The sequence below is a fragment of the Terrapene carolina genome, unplaced genomic scaffold (assembly GCF_002925995.2).
Source record: "Terrapene carolina triunguis isolate 2854851 unplaced genomic scaffold, T_m_triunguis-2.0 Scaffold210, whole genome shotgun sequence".
In the NCBI taxonomy this organism is placed as follows: domain Eukaryota; kingdom Metazoa; phylum Chordata; order Testudines; family Emydidae; genus Terrapene; species Terrapene triunguis.
Genome location: NW_020664561.1, coordinates 45,070,303 through 45,093,219, shown reverse-complemented (window position 1 = coordinate 45,093,219; position 22,917 = coordinate 45,070,303). Strand labels below are relative to the sequence as shown.

The window sequence follows — 22,917 nt, the reverse complement described above, 5'->3', positions numbered from 1 at the left end:
GAGGACAGTGTTTTCCAAGCTCAATCATTCACTGGCATCTCATCCACTTAGTGGCATGTGTGTGGGGCGTTTGGATGATGTAACGAGAGCAAGTTCCAATCTTAATCTTATTTCTCACAGTCTACCCTGTTGTTAGCCAGTAACATGCTTCGTGCAGGGAATCTCTTTGTTTCCAATTTAACATCAAACCACATCACCGGTGCTCAGAAAAAGAAAGTTTCAAGTGCTATGACCCACAGCTAGATTTGAATTAGGGTTCTAGAGGTGAAAGATTCTATATCCCAGTAGTAACCCCTCAGGCCATCCACTTTCCCTTAAAAATCTCTTATTTTTTTTAAAGGAATACAAAGGTACAGTCTGCCTCTATTTGCCCATTTCTCTCATTCATGGCAGTGCCAAGATGGAGATGCATGTGCAAATATGCAAGAAAAAGTCTACAGCTCCCTACCCCCACATTGTGACCATCACAGGTGCTGAGCACAACTTTGTGCTTATGGAGCAGGACGACTCTGTGGGACTAGTGCAGATGCTGCTAGTCTCTAGCACCAGCCAGTGGAACAGAGGTGGGGAACCTACGGCCCGGCCTGTTGCTTAATTTCATCCGGGCCACGGAACGGGGTTGGGGGCTCACCCCATTCCACCGGGTCCGGCGCTCACCCTGCACCGCCCGGCGCTCCAGCAACCCCCCATGCCCCGACCCCGCTCCCAGGCTGGAGCGCCGGGTCGGAACAGGTGGGCTCCCATTTTTCTGGGGCCCCCAAATTGGCTGGGGTTCCTGGACACGCCCCCTTGGCCCAGTGGCTAATCTGGGACTGGGAGGAGGGCGGCAGGCGAGCAAGTGGACAGCCCAGGGGCGGCAGAGGAATACTCAAAAAAGAAAGGCCTGCTGCTTCAGGAGCCAGGCCCGGTGTGGGGAGGTGGGACAGGAGCCGTTGCTGCTGGAGAGCAGCGTCTCCTCTTGGAGCTGGATGTGAGCTCGGGGCCCCAGGCAACCCCTGGCCAGAGTGTCCATCGCCCCCCACAAGGCTGGTGGGGGGGGGGGGGGAAATGGCCCCAATTTCTCCTGCTCCCACCTCCCCGCATCATTGCTCACACACCACCACCAGGGGATGGCAGGGCTGATTTACGGCGAGAACCTCATCACAGCATCTGATCCAAAGACCGGGGTAGTCAACAGCATGGGCTTTGGATCAGACCCTTGCTTTTTACGTGTGTGTGACCCTCAACTGATTTTTTCTGTGGGTCAATGGCCCTTGATAGAAAAAAGCTTCCCCACCCCTGCATTAGAAGTACCTGGGCAGACACCAGACCCTTTCCAGAAGCAGCACTAAGTTTGTGCTCACCAGAGCTGGGGGTGGGATTGTGCCTGTAGGACAGCGCACCTCAACACCACCCCTAACATGAGGCTGTAGCAAGATGCTACAATCAAGCCTAAAAATAACAATGATAAAAACATCTAATGTACATGTTCTATGCAATGTGGCAATGTTTAATGCTGTATTCTCTCCAACAAAATGATCCAGGTATCTATACATTATTAATACAAATACAAAGAGTAGCTAATGATTTTTAGAGATTTATGCCGGATAGACTATTCCCTTCCTGTATATCTAATCTTTATATTTGGCATACAGAGCAGAACCCTTAGGCATTCAGGAATCATTTTCAGGAAACATTTTCAGAAATCTCTCTTCTGGCATTTGTTGTTCCTGTATATGAACAGATTAGGTCCTCCTGTCACCTAATATTGGTAAAATCTAAGAACAAAGCCCAATTAAGCATACATTAACCATTCATTCATAGAACCATTCATAGACCTGGCAACACTGTCTTTTTAAGGCTATGCAATCTGGATTAGAGGGGTTTCCAATGCGTTAGATACATTGGATCTTCTTTGCAGAGAGGAAAATTGACTCTGGTATCAGGGATTTAAAATAGTTGTAAAATTGTACTATTGTACAAAAGAGTTTCTGAGCTGCATTGTTTTAAGTCTTGTAAATTCTGTTTTGACATATCTATTGGTTTGTTCTTATTAGATATTTACTGATTTCTAATGGACAAGATGAAATAATGTTTTCAAACATTTTGGAGCTTTTTATTCAACTAGATTCAATTAGGTCATTGTTTGGCCATATTTTTGTTTTCAATTCTAATGGCTCATAGAATCCTAAACCCAAAATTGCCCTAGGTAAAAGTACTGATCTAAAGGATTGTATTTAACACCAAAAAAAAAAATCAATATTTTCTACAATATTTTTGTTTCTGTTGAGCAAGTTTTCAATATGTCATGCCTGAAGTCTGTAGAGTGACTTAAGTTTTTATTGATAAAATTACATCTTACTTAAATAAGGTTCTGCATACTTTCTAGACCTTTGTTCCAGTGATAGGATAACTTTTAAAAAAGATTTACTTAAAGGTGGAAGGGAAAGGATTCTCCCTTTTTACAATTCATGAACAGCCTTAACATTTTAAAGATTCAGCTGAGATCTTCAGTTTTCCTGCTCTCTCCGAAAACACAGGATGAAAAATTGTTCAGAAACAGCATTAATTTTATACTTTCTCATTTAAATACATTTTATCTAATAGTATAACCATTAGTTAGGCTTTTTACAGAAAGGAGGACAGATGACACAACATCAAAAGAGCATCTAGATGTGAGGTTTCAGCATTATTTGTCACTACAAACAGACATAATACACAAATAAAGAACCTTTGATAACACCAATTTTCATCCCATGTTGCAGTCAGTGCAATCATCTTGGTTGCTCAGAAAACCTAGAAGATGTATTTCATGTGCTTGATTCCATATGTTTTAAAGAAAACCATGATAATCAATGCCCAGAGTCCTAGAATAAAACCTCCTGGAGGATGCCAGTCTTTCTGTTTTGGTTTCTGTAAAATAAAAACGGTATCACTGTTAGTTCTTCATGCTAAATACTTATTGAATTTATCAACTGGAAAAAAAATCTTTGCACTTGAGCAAAATATTGACAATATGCACATCCTTTACAAAGCTGATATCCAGCGCCAAACATCTGTCCTTTTAATGAAGTTAAAAGTAACTGGCGTGAAGTGAGTTGACAGCCTGTTATACCTGCATCTTGGGAGTGACGCTATAGCTATGAGTGAGACACCACTTTCGTTGTACACTAATTGCAGGTGCACATAACTTTCCAGAAGAAAAATCCCTCACACATTTGTTTGGAGTGAAATCTCTCATGCTTGGGCTCAGGCGAACTGTGAAATTTTATGGGAGAATTTGGTAAAACTTTGTTGGGTATTAAAAATACACATTCTTAAGTGTGGTTTTTCATCATCTAAGAAATGGTCAGATGTTCCTTCTGTGCTGAGTTATTTAATGAATTAATAGTTATTTAAATATATAAATAATTATTAATAGTTAAATGACTATAATACACAGTATGATTGATTTGAACGCAGTAGTTTCCCCTAGGATTTGCACCTCAGGAAGCCCAAGAGCCTGTGCTTGCCTGGTCCTCAATCAGTACTCCTCCCTTGAACAATCCTCTTATCTGCAGACAAGTGAACTATATCCAGGACAGCTACGCCCCTTCTGATACAAACTGAATGGTAAGATTCGTATCACTTCTGCTCTCTCCTCAGCACCATGAAAATTTCAGATCTTGTATGGTCTGTGGTGGGAAATGAACTCTGCCAGGTAGAGACCTAGAGTGCCCAAAATCTGTCTAAGATCTGTGTAATTCATGCTACGTACATGCAACATTTTGGCTGAGAATTTAAACATGCTGAAATCAGAGATATCAGAGTTGCAATTCTTATGAGAAGCATAACTCAACACCTCCTGCACACAATCTAACACCATAAACAGTAATGCAGAATCCTAGGTGTATGCAAAGGGTGGAGTTGCTTGAATGAAAATAAACACATGCGGCTAAAATAGAATTGCTAAAGAAATAGACCACGTCTAAATAGCACAAATACTGTACTGAAGTTCTTGCATAGTTTTTGTTCATTTTCTGAGGAGTGATTTGGCTTCTTGTTATTAGAAAAGCCATCAGTCATGCATAGAATATATACATTTTCTACCTAAAGCTTGAACCATATTCTCCTTCTATACCATGAGCATTCAAAGGTGTTCTGCTTTTGTACCATGAAGTCAAATTAAAACAGTCATATTTCACTCAGGTAAATTATTACAAATACAAAATACTCTACAGTTCCAATTTCTGCATGAAACTGGTTATAGGAAGCTTGCTGTTTCCCACTAAATGCACCAGGTGGCTGGGAACTTTAAAGCCATAGGTGCAGTTTGCAGCGTCTGTTCTTTCAAAACAGCTTTTCAATCAACAACAAAAGCCTTTGGATTTCTCTGCCTCCGTTTTCTAAAGCTGGATAGATCTGAATATTTTTATTTTTTTTTCCTAAATCAAGAGAAAATTTCTCTTTACGTATAATATTTGTTATGCATAAACAAAACAAATGGAAACAGGAGGGCCTGAGACACAAACCAGAAAAACAGGCCCATGAAATGTTATTGAATTTATTTTCCCTGCTGAACGAACCAAAAAACTCAGATTATAATTTACATTAATAACAACAAAGCAGAAGATTTAAAAGAAAGTAAATATATACATCCTTACATTTGCTAAAGAACTATCGTTAACTATAAAACGTATCTGCTGTTGATACCCCTTCATTGGTATTCGCAACCACACAGCTCCATGTAAATATCTCAGGAAAATCAAGTCTAAATGTGCAAGCTGCCAATGTACCTCAGTTCTGAGAGTAACAGCTCCCAAACACTTCTCCATACAAAGGAACTTTCTTGTTTAAATTCTTCTAATTAACCCACAACTTCGTATGCATATTGCATTGCTCATTTCATCAATCTCTTTGTACTATCAATCTTTCTCTTCTTGGAGCTGAGACAAATCCTTACCACAAAGTGGCACCTGACCCTTCTAGACAAATGACTTCAATTTGCAGTCAGTGACACTAAAAGCCTCTCTTCTATTTTGTACAGAACACAATTTAATTTCTTTAAAGAATTTATATGTATAAATATTTATAAGGTGACCTAGGAGTATAGTTTTACGTTTTGTCATGCCATGTACTGAAGCTTTCCCCATGAAATTCCAAGAGAAAATGGAGTCTGGTACAGTAATGCTTTTACATTTGAATTCAAGGACACAAAATAATCTGTTCAAAGCCAGGCAGCACAACTTTAAAATGTACTGGATATATTATTGATAGAAAGACTAAAGCAACATAAAGGAAAATAGTTGGGAGTAGTGAAGCTGCATGCTCAGTTATCTTAAACATAAATATATCTTGAGAAACAGGATTACAGATTTAGAAACTGAAAACTATATGTGAATATTAAACCATTGCTATGTTCAAGTCCAAGAGGTGCCTCTGTTGCATGCCTAAAACTGTCAATAATGCTGCTGAGTACATAATTATATTTAAATGTACCAACATTTTCAACTATGGTGTCACATAGACATCCCACAACTACTCAACACATAAAATGAGAGCACAGAAATAAATGGGTGAGATGACCTGAAACCGTTTTCTGAAACTCTCAAAACTTGTATGTAAGATTCCCAAAAGAGTTTATGACTGTCTTAAAACAATATAATTAGTGCTCTACTTTAACACATTTACCTCCCTAAGATCCTGAGAAATAATGATTTACAGACTTGCCGGTATTGAAGTCAATGGGAGTTGTGCCATTAATTTCAACCCGGTCAGGAGTTCACCCTTCCTTTCTATGCCAGAGAGTGAGATAAGACAAATACCGGAGACATAAGAGAAGGAATGAGGTTTATTATTATTAACTAATCAAGTTACCCGAGAACCTAAGAAAGCTAGTCATGGAGCAGGATCCCATCGTGCTAGGTGTTGTACAAACAGAACAAAAAGACAGTCCCTGCCCCAAGGAGCTTACAATCCAAGTGTAAGACAAGAGACAACAGATGGATACAGACAGACAGATGGAGGAGTACAAGGAAACAATACTGGGATGGATTTTTAAATAATTTAAATTTTGGTTTAATGTAATCAGGTACTTAGATGATGTTTTAGCCTTTTAAATACAGTAAAAATGATTTATTTAAAACCTCTTCTATTGCTTGATTTCCACTGCCCAAACATTATCAGGTGTGTGTTTTAAATCACTTTGACTTTAAAATTATTTTTTTGTACTAAAGTTTTAAAAGTTAAAAAGGCAACCACAAGAAAGAAAGAAAAAAACACCACCACAACACACACAAATTTCAAATAGAAACAATGAAAAAAACCCACATAGGCAAATGTTAGTCAAATCAGATTCTGTTATAAGCTTTATCCACTAATGTTTATTCATGAAACAAAACACATTATTATTCAGAGAAAGTGAGCATGCTCCTCAACTTGATGTATTTACATGGAGCCATATTTCCCAGTCTATGTAAAAACACACAATAAGATGGCTAAAAATTGCCTAAACAATCTTATAAGTAATCTTCATATGTACTGAAAGTACTAAGACAGAGACTAACAGGGTATAGCTTATAGACAAGAGGGTTGGTTTGTTTTTTTAAACACAGAACATTAAGAATTTCAGAGGTGTAGATACGCAAAACAATTTTCAGATGTCAGTGATTAGAATAATTATTTGAATTTTACAGTAACTAACATTTTGGTCTAAGCATTTCTGTTTCTTTTCAGTCACAAACGCTGCTGTTTTTTCAGTGAAGTGGGAAGGAGGTGTTAGAAGATGTTTTCAGAATGCAAATAGGTGCAGAGAGAAGAGGGCAATTATAAAGTGCCCCACTGCTGAGGGCCAAATTTTAAATCTTTAAATCAAAACTGGATTTACGTTCTAACTCAACCAGTATTTCTGAGCTTGCTGCAAGGATTATTGGGTGAAATTCTATGGTCAGGCTAGAATATTGTAATGGTCCTTTCTGGCCTTAAGAATATATTAAATCAAAGGGACTGCTTCAGGAGCAAAAATTTCATACTTATTTGTACCCACATAATGGGGGCATGTGTTTGTGCAATACCAGTACTTATGTGTGAATGTACCTTTTTTGAGTACACAAGTGCATACACAAATTTTGTGGAAACACGTTAAGAGATCTCTCTGACAAATCTGGCCCTGTATAGATATTAGTAAGAGGGCTGATCAGAAAGTAATTGCCAACACACAAATCTTCCCTCCTGAATTCTTTAAAAATCTAGTATTTTGCATTTATGCACAGTTGCACACCAACTGACATGGATCCTAACTTGCAGTCCTTATTCAAGCAAAGCTCCTTCTAAACCCAACCATGCCATGCTCCTTGTAAAAGTCTGGATGGACAAAATATTAGGATGCTGTGATCTCTTCACTTGCAATTAATTAAATATCATTATAAATTATGTTGACGGATGTGTGTGTGTGTGTGCGCGCGCGCGCACATGCACTCATGCACTTAAAGATTCGGAGCCTGACCCTGCATATATTTTCCCTGGGTGTAATACTTACTAATAAGGGTAGTTTTATCGCTTTCAGTGGGACTATTCACAGTAGTGGTAAATATTTGGAGGATCAGGCCCATAATTCTTTTAGTTCAGACTGTTTCTCTATCTAGCAATTTCACCTGAGTAGTACCCAGATGAGAACTTTACTAAGAGTGGCTTTTATAATTGATGTACTTAAGATTTTTGATTTACACTACATATAACCCCATTATAAACGCCCTCTTTATTCCTACAATAATAGCTGTAACACAAAGGTGAAATGCACACATAAAATGGCACAATGTGTCATGAACAAATACATTTAGTAGCTTAAGGGCGAGTCATTATCAAATTGCTAGAGAGTCCGAATTAAAAAGGTAGGTAGCTAAGCAACAGTGAGCTTCCTACTGTGAATATTTTCTGTCATACTCTTTATAGTTCTGAAAGAATCATTATTCTATGGAACTTCAAAACAGTTAACAGAGAGCTGCTCCAAGTATTGTAATTAAGGAGAGAATAAAACAGTGTATTTTCAAATTGGATGGGTCTGTAGGGATCCTAATGGAAAGCATCCAAGATTTTCAATGAGGACTTTTCATAAAACATACAGTACATGTTATTGCCGTTAAAATGCATTTTATGGAAAAGAATGATAAAGAAAATGGACTAAAACTACAGAAGCAATTAGGTTAGAAAATGGTTTCAGAATAAAAGTTCAAATTTAAAAGTATGCATCTATATTTCACATGCAAAGAAAAAATTATTTTAAGGTGTCACTAAGGTCTCAATCCTTTAGTCTTTACCCAGGCAAAACTTCCCACTGATTTCAACGTGGAGGTTGCATGAAAAAGAACAACTATTTGGCCAGAAGACTGGCTTAAACTGGTGTGTCCACATTTTGATGGTGATTGTAGGCACTGCAATTCACAGAATGTAACTACAGCAGTGTTTGGTCAGGAACTCAAGGATTCCCATACTGGATCAGAACAGTAGCCTATTCCCAACAGTGACTTGTGGCATACGCATCAAAGAAAAGGAGCAAACCTCAAAAGTGACCTCACTTATGCAATAACATGCTTACAGAGAAAGTTTCTTCCCAGTCCTAGCCAGATGGACTAGATTCACAAAGGGGATTTAGGCATTTCAATAACTAACTCCTAGGTGCCCTGCCACCTAGTGGAATTCATAACCCTGAATTAGGCTTGTAGGCTCCCTAATGCATGGGGAGAGTTAGATGCCTTAGAATAGGATTCACAAAAGCCACCCAGGGAACTGCCTAAGTTAGGAAGTAGGAAATGCTGAGGAGAGGGTCATGGCCTGTGACCCACCCTTCAAAGGCAGGTAGGAACAGCTTCAACAGCAGAGACTGAGGGAAACCTGCCCCAGAATACCCCACAGCTCACTCGCTAGGGCACTCTCCTGGGAGGTGGAAGACCCAACTTCAAATCTCTGCTCCAGATCGGGGAGGGGGGGGAATGGCACCTAGGACTCCCACATCCCAGCTGTGTGCCCTACCACTGGGTTAAGGGGGCAGGAGGGGGCACCACCACTTCCCCATCCTCCCACCTACCAGATCAGACTCCAAAGGCAAGATAGGTAGGGGAATGTCTAGTTTGAGAATTCTACTGGGGCACAGGCATGATTCAGCCACTGAGCTGCTGGGTGGTGTCTGGACTGAGGAGACTGTGTACATGGCCCAGTTGCCGAAATTTAGGCATCTACAGGGTTAAGTGGGAACTGAGCAATGGCGCCTCAATGTTGAACTTGTCATTGTTAGGTATTTAAGTCCCTTTGTGAATCTAGCCCATGGTCTTTGCTTATGTCACAAAACCTAAGGGCTGAATATCCATATCTACTATTACAGAAACAAAATAGCATTGTGTTCCAAGGGGTCCATTACATGATGGACGTGCCGCCTCAGTGGAATTCCCAGCCTCTGATAGCTTAGGGGGTCAGTAATCAGATGAGAGAATTGAAGCAAGCTTCCTGTTCAGTACTGTAGAACGGTGTTACTACATCACTAGGATGGGGTTTATGTAATATTTTGGGTGCATTTATTTATTTTCTTCCCAGTAATTTTCCTTTCTGAAATTTTCCTCTTTGTTGTCTTCTCCTCTCCTCCACTGATGGACGAAAGGCACCTTTTCTTCTTTGCCATTCTTATATTTTGTAATCTGCACTAAAGAGCTGACATTTCAAATTTCATTCTCAAGTCAGAAACAAAACAGGTCCACGTTTCAAAAGAGATCTTTAAAATGGAAGGCTTCCTCAGATCAGAGAGTGAAAACGAAATGTCCCATGCCCTCAGAAAAAAAAAGACACCATCCAACAGGAGGAACAAGAAATTAAACACTCGCATTGGAAAGGCCAATCAGAATTCACTACACAGAACTCCATGTAAGCAGCATGCATATTACATATTTTTAAGGACATTCTAATAGCAATTCAGATTTAGTTGCAATTTTACATTGCAAATCAGGTAATCATTATAATTCTGAAAAGAAAGCACAGAATTCACTCTCAAAATGAAATATACATATAATATATAATCATAATATATACGCCCAGTGCATCTAATGAAAGTATGAACTTCTTATTTGTCAGTTATATTCTTGATTTTGGGGGCTAAGGAAAATAATAATTCCAGCCATCTAGTAATAACTTAATCCTCTTTGGTGCCCACAGTAAGATTAAAGTCATAACGGAATTCCAACATAAAGGATTCCTGTTAATCTGTAAAACAATTTAGAGCATTTTCATCTTATCCCCCAGTTTTTACTTATTAACAATAATGTAATGATTACTGACGCCCCACATTTTGAGTAAAATAATTATGAAAGAACAACAAAAACTCAGACAACATACTGGAGAGAATGCTAGCTACACTTAACAAATATGTTAACGCCAACAACTGCATCTTAAACAAATGTATTTGCTTTCAAATTTGAAAGATCACTATAGAAACATGATAATTACGCTATGATGGCTTTGCTTGTCATTTCCTGTGTCTAAATTTTTCATTCAATAAGCCGTTTTATGAAATTAATTTCTGTTCCAAAAAGACTGTTCAATATACTGGTGACAATTTCATTCTTTACTTTTATCCAATTTATTAATCAGGTATTTCTCCAAAATTCTATGGTATCTTGTAAGGATTTTAAAATGCTTTACAAGTAAGCATTAATCTTCACCCCTGTGATACAGAAAAGTGACGCTAAAAAATTGTGTGTATGTTTAGGAGACAAAAGAACGGAAGTCTTCTGTAGAATACACCTATTATTCAATAAATTCCCCCAATTTATTCAAGACCCACAGAGCTAATTTTCTGTATTTTAATCAAATACATCATGTTTTTCGTCACAGACATGGGTGATTGAAAAATGCCCATATTCTGATACATGATTCTCACTTATATGCATATATATCTATTCTAAGTGTCCAGTTAAATGGGGGATTTGAACAGCTTATTTAAAATGCTTATATTTGAACATCTTGCTCATAGTTATTTTGCTTGAGACAAATCTTAACGTCTTCTCCCCACTGTAATTCTAACGAATCAAAACAGAATCCACACCAGGGATAAAACCAAGGACCTTAGGCAGCAAGAGTACAGGCCTCTGTCACTTGAGCTAAAGGACTACGGTCACGTCTACACTAGCGAGCTTACAGTGGCACAGCTGTACCAATGTGGTTTGTAACATCTCACTTAAATCAGCTTCTGTACCAGATGACTGGAGGATAGCTAATGTGATGCCAATTTTTTTTAAATGGCTCCAGAGGTGATTCTGGCAATTACAGGCCAATAAGCCTAACTTCAGTACCAGACAAATTGGTTGAAACTATAATAAAGAGCAGAATTATCAGACACATAGATTAACACAATTTGTTGGGGAAGAGTCAACATGGCTTTTGTAAAGCGAAATCATGCCTCACCAATCTATTACAATTCTGTGAGGATGTCAAACAAACATATGGACAAGGGTGATCCAATAGATATAATGTACTTGGAATTTCAGAAAGCCTTTAACAAGGTCCATTCACTAAGGCTCTTAAGCAAACTAAGCAGTCATGGAATAAGAGGGAAGATCCTCTCGTGGGTCAGTCACTGGTTAAAAGATACGAAAAAAAGGGTAGGAATACATGCTTAGTTTTCAGCATGGAGAGAGGTAAACAGAGAGGGATCTGTTCTGGGACCAGTGCTGTTCAACATAGTCATAAATGATCTAGAAAAGGGGGTGAACAGGGAAGTGGCAAAGTTTACAGATCATACAAAACTACTCAAGATATTTACAAAGTGATCTCACAAAACTGGATGACTGGACAACAAAATAGCAGATGAAATTCAGTGTTGATAAATGCACATTGAAAAACACAATCACAACTATATATTCAAAATCATGGGGTCTACCACTCAAGAGAGAGATCTTGGAGTCACTGTGGATAGTTCTCCGAAAACATCCACTCAATATGCAGCAGCAGTCAAAAAAGCTAACAGAATGTTAGGAACCATTAGGATAGGGATAGATAGTAAGACCGAAAATATCATAATGCCACTGTATAAATCCACAGTATGCTCATACCTCAAATACTGTGTGCAGTTCTGGTCACCCCATCTCAAAAAACATATATTAGAATTGGAAAAAGTAAGGCAACAAAAATGATTAGGGGTAAGGAACAGCTTCCATATGAAGAAAGATTAAAAAGACTGGGACTATTCATCTTGGAAAAGAGATTCATAGACTCATAGACTTTAAGGTCAGAAGGGACCAATATGGTCCCAATAAGGGGGGATATGATAGCGGTCTATAAAGTCATCAATGATGTGGAGAATGTGAATAAGGAAGTGTTATTTACTCCTTCACATAACACAAGAAACTGGAGTCACCCAATGAAATTAATAGGCAGCCGCTTTAAAACAAACAAAAAAAGTACTACTTCACACAACCCACAGCCAACCTGTAGAACTCTCTGCCAGGGGATGTTGTGAAGGCCCAAACTATAACTGGAATTAGATAAGTTCATGGGGGATAGGTCAATCAATGGCTATTAGCCATGATGGTCAGGGATGCAACCCCATACTTGGGTGTCCTAGCCCTCTGACTGTCAGATGCTGGGATGGCATGACAGGGGATGGATCACTTGATGGTTGCCCTGTTCTAGTCATTGGGCACTGTTGGAAGATAGGATACCAGGCTAGACATACCATTGGTCTGAGCCAGTATGGTAGTTCTTATATAGAAGAGCTAGCAGATCATCATTTAAGCCTTGTAGCAACAGCAGCTGCTCAATGAGTTCTTTGCCTACAGCTGCATCAGACCTGCCTCCTGTACAAATCCTTGCTCCAATCTGTGCCTGCTCCCACTCCAGCCCTAGTCTTTACCTTTCCCCAAACTCCGTGACTTCTGGCTCTGCTCCAATCTCTATATCTCACCGCCTACACACGGTGTGTGACACCATGTTAGTCACACCCCATCTGGGAAGCTCATCCCAATGGTCTGACATACAGAGGAGCTTACTCTTATAAAGACCACAGCTTTATAACAACTGGTTGCCAGTGGGGATAGACTCCAGAAACAAATTGTTCAAGCCACATGAGCTGAAGGAGTAACTATATTAGTAGTATGCTACCTTCTGTGGGTGACAGCAATTACAGACAGCCATGACCACACACACTTGGCTAGTATATTACATTTTCCATATCAGCTTGTCAAGGCTACACCAGGTACCAGCCACATGTCATCATTTTAAGAGGCAGAACTCTTCCTGCTCAGAAGCCCACCTCTGATCCACCATATATGGCAGTACAATATAGAGCCACTTTGAATCACTGGGCCAGCCCATGCAGTTATTTTTAAACTGAGATTCTTTAAGGCATATTTTTTCTTTAATCTTATAAAAACTAATTGTATGTCCCAAAACATCCACTACCAAATGTACACGTATTCACTCTAAAACAAATAAAGATGTGTTTATTTACATGGAGAAACAGTGATATTCATAAATGATTAGGGATGTTTCTACCCAGTTATTTTCCCCTGGATATCCCATGAGTATCCATTTATTTCCAGGTGGCAGGCTGTATTAACAGCAGATGTTAGACAACATTAGATTTTCTACTCAACATGCTATACTGAGTACAAGATCTAATCAAACATCTCAATGGCTACATTTTAAGGCATTAGAATCCAAATAAATATTCCCTCTTCTTGGAAACTTCATTGCTGGGATGAGATGTTTTTAAAAATGTCCCCAGAATCTCTACAGCTAGAATTAGAGAAGTCCTCCTCTGCCCTGTGTTGTGCATTACATTATGCATGTAAACAGATGGTCTCACTGTTCTAGCATCAGGATTAGCTTGCATTTCTCAAACTGCATTACGCTGAGGAGAGAAGTGAGCACACACCTCAGGGGGGAGAGGAAAGCAGGTGAGAAGGATCTGCCTCATTTATCTGAGCATGTTAAAGTATGGCCATTATATATATGGAGATACACCTATCTCATAGAACTGGAAGGGACCCCGAAAGGTCATCGAGTCCAGCCCCCTGCCTTCACTAGCAGGACCAAATACTGATTTTTGCCTCAGATCCCTAAGTGGCCCCTTCAAGAATTGAACTCACAACCCTGGGTTTAGCAGGCCAATGCTCAAACCACTGAGCTATCCTTCCCCCCTCCCCCAAAGCATTCTCCTCTCGCAAAGCATACGTTTCTCAGTGAAAAGGCAGGATAGGCAACTTAGAACTGGCAAAACTGCAGTTTCTCTATTTTTAAAAACTGGTTAGTTTCTTCTCAAAGCCCCAACCTGCTATTGTATTCAGCTGCTTTCCACTAACAGGTCAGCCAGGATTTTTACAAAGTTTATACAGACAGGGCAGAATGATAGCAACAGATTGTGTGAGTAAAGAAACAACAACAAAAAAGATCAAACTATTCTTAAATCAACTCACTGCTGCTAGGTATTTTAGCGCCTATAGAACCTAAATATTGCCAATATGTCATGAGACCTGGGCTCAGTCTGCTACTGCAAAACTAGCCAGTATGTATTGTACATACTGAGACAGGCATGTTTGCCATGCTTGCAGCATCAAAAGACAATGAGGCTCAAAGGCCAGGCCCCTGTCAGGGAGGACCTGAGAAAGTATCAGTGCATTCTAGTGCCATGAATATTCACCTGATACTTTTTCATCTAATTCAGTGTTTTATGCTACCTGGTTAGGAATACAGAGCACTTCTTTGTAGAAGGAGAGCTCATAAGCTGAGTAAATACCAATTTATCTCCACTGTAGTAAGGCTTATAAGAAGACACAGACTACAGTGCTTATAAATTAATGATAATAACCTGGCTGCACTTCACCTGCCTGTTACTCACCTCACCTGACTGCAGTAAACTAAATTGTGGTGGAAGAGTCTGGAACTGTGTGCTTGCCACAGCCAGACGAAGGAACTTGTGAACTATACACACCTCCTTGGGCACTAGGCATATTTGGCAGAGAAAGCGCAGGGGGCTGTCAAAATAAAGAATAGGAGGAATATAGAGATTGGAGTGGCAAGAGCAATGCAGAAGAAAAGACTCTCCTACCATCCCACCCAACCCCGAATTATGTGATTTTTGCATTCACTCACTCAACTTAATGTATGCAAGTCTGGCAAAAAAAATCCAGCTGCTTTCTGAAATCACTCAGTTTAGGAATTCTACACATCATTCACAACTCTATATATTGATCTACGACTATCTACAGTGATGGCCAATCCCTGTCTCTTCAACAGCATAGGTTCCATAGTCACCCCAAGGACAGCAGCAGGCACAACCCAAGAGGGTAGCTCCAGCACAAAAACAGCCCTCAAAAAACAACTGCCACCCTTCATGACCAGTTTTCTTGAGGAGAGAGGCAGGAAATATTTCTCTTTTTCAAAGTATTCAGAATAGAACACCAAGCCCTTCAGAGTAAAATGCACTAAAGATCTCTGACTAGATCAAGGTACGTATTTTACAGACACAAGGAATATTATCAAGGAGGAACAAAGTTATAGCCGTTTAAAAGGAACAGAAAGACAAGAAAAGACAACACACGTCACAAACGAACAATCTATGTCCATTTTTTAAATACAAAGGGATAAACAACCATTTATGTTTATTATATTTATTTTTATTATAGTTAACCATAAAGTAACCAACATAAAAACTCATTACTATATCATCATCATCTAGACTGATAGGATATACTGTACACCATAATATAAATTCATTTAATCTTACCAATCATATGTGTACACACACACACACACACTCTCTCTCTCTCTCTCTCTCTCTCTAAGGACCAGGACAGAGTGAGGGTGAAACTACATCCCTCTCAGTGTTAGACTGGGGATACTGTAACCCAGGGATACAGAGGGGTTTGGAATTGCAACAACTATATTAGTTCCTCAGCTTGAAAAGCACAGCAGAGTAGCAAGTCAGGATTTAGGAGCAGTAGCAGAGTTCTCTGTGTGCAATGCCTGTCTACACTATGTCTGATCCAAATTTCAATACTATTAGTCCCCTTACAGATATGAGCAGCAAACGGACTAAAAATTAGTTTTATGAATGCTACAAAATAAGATAATTTGTATCAAACAAAAAAAATGGAGCTTGCTCTGCTTCATCACAACAGCTCACTCCTCCAAAGCCTCCACTCATCCTCAGGCACCATTTTAAACCTCACTTTTATTAATTTAAACAAAAGTGCTTCCCATCCTACTTGCATGTCCATGTTAAACTCTAGCAGTTAATAAACAGCCACTTCCTCCAGACACTCCCATATCACCCATATCCACAAGCCCATTTTTATCCTGGTATGTGCATGCACTCTGCTGGTACCAGGAGCACTCTCTGCATGAACCTCCTGAAAGGCACCCCCACTAACAAAATGACACTGTAGAGCCAATGGACTTGAACTGCTTCCAGGGCACTGAGCTGTGGATTATAATTACTGAGGTGGAAAGGGCCAACCCCACAACCACTAGTAGGGTTGGGCTAGGTAAAAGTGACACCCAGCAAAGAGAAATCTAGCCAACAGAGCAGAAACTGATTCCACAAAGAAACCACATGCACAAATAATTTTCACAGGGAACAATAAAATGTGACGCTGCCCTGCCTGTTCGACAACACAAACACAATGGTTCCATTACTGGAGTCTTTATTCATTTACCCTTTCCGTTCACTCTGAAAATGGAAATGATTTTATCGAATTCCAGCCTTTCTGAATTATTAAGGAAAACAAATTCTAGACATAGCACTGGTGAGCAGCCTGCCAATACCTCTGTCTCTAGCTATTCATCAGTTCTGTCAAGATGGGCTTGTGCATTACACTGCCACAATCCTCACAAGGTGCTACTGAAGGGTAAACAAAATATAATTAACTTAACACAAAACCCACCAATATAACTCTCATTAAAATTACACGACAATTAAGTGAGATGAATATGTAAATATATTTGGAGCTAGGACACCTGAGAGTGTCAAAAAAGATAATTGCCAACACAACAGTGCTAAATATACCAAGATTAAATTGATGAGACTTACATCAAAACATGGTAACAGTAACAGCAGCATTACTTTATCCATGTGGGCTTACAGGTAACAATTTCTGTTGTTTCTGTTCGTACTCAGAAGAAGAAATGCTGTGCATAGCACCTTAAATTAGCAAAGCCAGAATTGTTAATTTTACTGTTCACTGAAATCCTATTTAAGTAAATATTGCCTATCACAGAAGCTGCCATACAGAAGGAAACAATTAGAATAAAGTCAAATGCATGTTTAATAAATGCCAAAGTTATTTATTACATAAAGTAATGAAAATGTGCAAGAATACTAAATTATAGTCAGAAACTGAAATTACATCTTATTTCTTGGACAGTCTTCTGCACATTGCTTGAATAATCATGTTTTATTAACAAAGGCCCCACTCCTGCATGTGTGTAACTTTAGTCACACAAGTGGTCCCCACTGAAATCAGTGGGGCCAATCACATATCTGAACGTAAGCCGGTGCATAAGCTTGCAGGACTGGGTCCTAAGGCCCCATGTGACTAGTAGTATTTATGCAATAAAGTTAGTAATAAAGACTACTGATGTTCTGTGCATATACATCACCCTTCATCTGAGGATTTCAAGTACTTCACAAAGCTGCTCATTTATTTAATTCTGCAGATACATTTAAATAAATGTGACATCCCATACCACTGCTAATAAGAGAACTAAGCCTATGGGGAAGAGGTCAACACCAAATATGACCCTTCACCCCACTCCTCCCAGAAAACGCATGGTGAATAGCTGGGCAACTCCAATCCACAGCTATTTGGGAAAAGAAAGGGTGCAGTGACAAGAACATGGCCAGCTCTCCTCAGGTGCATAATGGGGAGAGAGTAAAAGCAGTTCTGGCCGTGGCTTGCCACAAATGTCATAAAAGCCCCGGCAGTGCATGCTGGAATGGGAGTTCTGCCACTTTTACAGGTTACAGTTTGTGTACACCACTGCAACAGATCTTTGCCCTTCAAACAATATAATTTCCAAGTGTAAATAAGACCGCAGAGGAACTCTGGCTTAGCCAGCCATTCCCACACTGTTGCTTGGCCACGTCTCACCTTGCTCCAAGCAGTGACTTACAGCTAAAATCTGGCCTTCTGGCTCCCAGGGAGGGAAAGGTTGCAGTTTATATGTATATACAATTCCCAAATCCTGTCTGCCAATAAAAATAATTTAAAACATTGTACATTTTAGTATTTAATACTACAAACAGCATTCAAAGTCACATGTTTGTCCCATTGAAAGTCATGGGAAAGAGTATGATCCAGCACAGTTAAACGGATCACAGGATAAGAGTAACTGAAGGAATAAGTATATTTCACCTTTTCTATTGCTAAATACCCTGTTCACCAAAATAAAAAGCCAATTCCATTACATAATTTAGAAGTTTTGATAAATCAGAAGGTTTTCCCTTACTTAGAAAAATCCCTCCAACTTTTGCTTGGATCAAGTTTTGTTTTTTTTAACTACATTAACTCTTCCCCAGCATTGTGTGGGTTACTGAGATGTAGACACACTTTTAAAATTTTTAATTGTATTAGGCCATTAATGGGTAAAATCATTTATTAGAAAATCTGTTAGAACCTCTTCACTCCTTGATGTTTTCAACTTCTAAAAGTCAACATTTACTAGTAGAAAAATTGCTAGATTAAAAAAGTTTTGTTTCCATGTTGACTTTCAACATTGTTGTTTAGTTAAGAGATAACAACAACGATAACTCAGGTTCTGCAGCTGAAAATTCCAGCACTATGAAATACACTTTTGTTTGACTAGTGTTTTGGTATTTAATTTGTCTCCACTTCCGAGTGATGTCTGTACATAAGATGTAATTAACAATAGGGAAAACTGTTTTATGGAATATGATTTTCAACCCATTAGGCAAATTTTGTCACTATGATATGAAAAATGTCAACTACTTAATTAGCACACCTACTTTGCCTGAAACCCCCAAGTGCATCTAAACTACATTTTATGCTGGACTGGAAAAAGAAAACCCACATCAATTATGCCTGTTCTCAATTGTACAACTATTTTAAAATGTGTGAATAGTTGAGACAAAATTGAAAAATTACCATAATGGGCTTTTGACACTTCCCTGCTTAGGCAAAAATTAATTCTAACTCTCTGTTTTTGTGCAAAGCCTTTATAATTTCTCTAATCTTGAGTTCCCATGAGAGGGAACACAATACTTTCAAGTACAAGAGTGTGAGGCTTGGCATCTTCTCTCTTTAGTTATGCAGTTTATTTGATGGACGTCTAAACCACTAAGCCTCCCTTTGTGCTTATATAAGCCATTCTCAGTGGAAATATAAGTTAATTTCAGTGAAATGAAGTTTTAGGAAGAATGCACTCTCTTACACAGAAAGGCTCACAAAGCAAGGCTTTTTAAAGAAAGCACCTGTTTTGTGAAATGCTCTAGAAACTAGTATAAAGGCAGCTAAAAAGAAGTTTCATTTTAAAAAGTACTTTTCCTCACAAGCCTAACACACACACACACACACACACACAGCTGGCAAGATCTAGTGGAACAAGTAATTTTAAAAAGAAGCTTCTGAACTTGCATCTTTTTTTCAGTTTATTCTTCTTCTCCACACATGGAGAAGCTCTACTAGTGAAATCAACTAGAGTGATAACGTGATAGGCATCTTCAGTTTTATTTTTGGTGCTTAATGTAATTCCTGTGGCTTATGCAAGCAAAGTAAATCAGACCTACCACTGGCTTTAACACTTCCCATACAGAGTACAGTATGTTGCTCACATATTAAATTCTCATAGAGAAACATTTTAAATAGATTCCTGTGCCCTCAGCTACAGCGAGCACACATACACACACACGTGTACACATATATCAGATACCATACAACAACAGCACATAGTATATTATGATGCTGCCAACCCTATTAAAGTCATACAGAGCTTGCATATATATTTAGTCTATTCCCATGCAAGATAAAAGTACATTATTTGCATATCATTATGCACTGGAAGCCTATTCAGTTATTCCCACAGCAGACAACTCACCAGAGTGACCTAAATAGTATTCACTCTTCTGACTCAAAATCTGAAGGAACAGCAAATAAACGAAGAATGATGCAGACATAGGCACAAAGATTTAGAACATTTAAATAAGAACCTGGGCTAATAAATGACAAATGCAGATGAATGCAGACAAATGTAGCATAATGAATCCCACAGGAGCAAAGAATAATGAAAAAAATAAATTATATGCTTAATGGAAAAGGGCTATCGCACAGAGAAGAAAGAAATCTGTGAGTTATTGCACCAAAAAGCCTCAAGCCTCAGTCAAATGTGCTGCTGTCAGGATGAGGGCAAAGAAGATGCTGAACTGCACTGCTGAGGGAACACAGTATTAGACACAACCTGCCCTCATTTGCACCTCTAAGTAGAGAAAAGGTTCTTCTGACATCAGTTGATAGAGGCAAAGGAATTCAGACAGCCATAGCAGCATTAGCTGCATATCACTCGGTCTAGACACTGCAACGCTTCATATATCACCAGCATTTGAAGACCCTTATAGAGCACAATAGGGATTGTGTTTGGTTAAAACCCTTGAGAATATCAACTTGAAATTTGTAACAATGAGATTACAACAAAGACTGGTCCCTTGGCATAGACCCTTCAGAACATAACATATAGAAATCTGTGCACTGTAACATCACAGCCTAGAACCTGGGAAAGAAATGGAGCACAATCCACTAGGACAGGGGTTCCCAAACTCTGATGTGTGTACCCCTGGGAGCATGCTAGACATCTCTGGGAGGTACGTGAGAGAAATTGTGTAATGGTGGATTTTATTTATTATTTAATTTTTTGCATTTTCATAATAGGCTACTCAGACAAAGCTTTAATACTCTAGGGGAATTCGTTATATAAAATATGATAGTTAATTTACTTCAAGATGTACAATGAGAACACAGATACAAAGGGACGCTGTACAGCGCAGGTTCAGCAACTGTTCAGTCTTACTGAGCGGGGGGGAGGGAAGGGGGAAGGTTCCGGTTGTATATGTCGCACTATAACTATATCTGTACATAGGAGTGAAATATGGAAAGATGGCTAAAGACACGGCTAAAGCAGAACACCCAAAGTATCAGTGATGAGACGCATGCTGAAACTGCTGGGGAGATGGCTACTGACTCAACATGCGGATCTCAGCCTGTGAAGAGAAACACGGACACCAAGGACGAAACAGGATCTATATCAAAGAGACATAAATATGAGGAAAAGTACTTCAACATGGGATTTACTTGGACTACAATCAGTGAATATCCTCAGCCACAGTGTGTGTTATGTGGTGAAGTCCTGTCAAATAACACCCTGTCTACGCAGACAGTTGTAAACAAAACACAAACTAGGACAAACCATCAGAATTTTTCATTGGACGTGGGCAGAGCTAATGGCGAGCAAGGAAGTTTTGTACTCTGCTGCCGCCGATGAAAATATTAAGGCCCTTGAAGCATCATACTTAATGAGTTACAGAGTTCCGAAGTCAGGAAAACCTTACACCACAACAGAGTAATACTACCTGTGGCTGCAGACATGGTAAGCACTAAGAGAGAAGGCCCAAAAATTAATTCAGTTAGTGCCATTGTCAAACAACACAGTGTCACATTGAATAGATGATGTGACATTGTGCAGTCTATATGGTTTTATAAAAACATGATAATAAGTGAATATAATGTAAATGGGATAGATTTATAAAGATTTGATGATAAGTGAATATAATGCAACTGGGATATGCTTCGTGCAAAAGGTCTCTCGTAAGGTATCATTACAAAGCTCATAATCTACTGAGTACTTGTGGCACCTTAGAGACTAACAAATTTATTAGAGCATAAGCTTTCGTGGGCTACAGCCCACTTCTTCGGATGCATATAGAATGGAACATATATTGAGGAGATATATATACACACACATACAGAGAGCATGAACAGGTGGGAGTTGTCTTACCAACTCTGAGAGGCCAATTAAGTAAGTGAAAAAAAACTTTTGAAGTGATAATCAAGATAGCCCAGTACAGACAGTTTGATAAGAAGTGTGAGAATACTTACAAGGGGAGATAGATTCAATGTTTGTAATGTTAGGTTTCAGAGTAGCAGCCGTGTTAGTAATGGCTCAGCCATTCCCAGTCCTTATTCAATCCTAAATTGATTGTATCTAGTTTGCATATCAATTCCAGCTCAGTCTCTCGTTGGAGTCTGTTTTTGAAGTTTTTCTGTTGTAAGATAGCCATCCGCAGGTCTGTCATTGAATGACCAGACAGGTTAAAGTGTTCTCCGATTGGTTTTTGAGTATTATGATTCCTGATGTCAGATTTGTGTCCATTAATTCTTTTGCGTAGAGACTGTCCGGTTTGGCCAATGTACATGGCAGAGGGGCATTGCTGGCACATGATGGCATATATCACATTGGTAAATGTGCAGGTGAACGAGCCCCTGATGGTATGGCTGATGTGATTAGGTCCTATGATGATGTCACTTGAATAGATATGTGGACAGAGTTGGCATCGGGCTTTGTTACAAGGATAGGTTCCTGGGTCAGTGTTTTTGTTCAGTGATGTGTGGTTGCTGGTGAGTATTTACTTCAAAAACAGACTCCGAGAGATTGCTGACCTGGAATTGATATGCAAACTAGATACAATCAATTTAGGATTGAATAAGGACTGGGAATGGCTGAGCCATTACAAACATTGAATCTATCTCCCCTTGTAAGTATTCTCACACTTCTTATCAAACTGTCTGTACTGGGCTATCTTGATTATCACTTCAAAAGTTTTTTTTCCCCACTTACTTAATTGGCCTCTCAGAGTTGGTAAGACAACTCCCACCTGTTCATGCTCTCTGTATGTGTATATATATATCTCCT

At 39.1% G+C, this 22,917-nt stretch overlaps 1 protein-coding gene across 1 annotated transcript in view; it reads right to left on the bottom strand.

Moving 5' to 3' along the window:
- Positions 1-1,968: 1,968 nt before the first annotated feature.
- LOC112109825 (GPI-anchor transamidase) overlaps positions 1,969-22,917 on the bottom strand; it is a 115,663-nt gene continuing 94,714 nt past the window's right edge. The window contains exon 11 of the mRNA XM_026655429.2: positions 1,969-2,892. Within this exon, the coding sequence (XP_026511214.1) occupies positions 2,776-2,892 (117 nt within the window). The 3' untranslated portion in view covers positions 1,969-2,775. The remainder of the gene's footprint in view (positions 2,893-22,917) is intronic.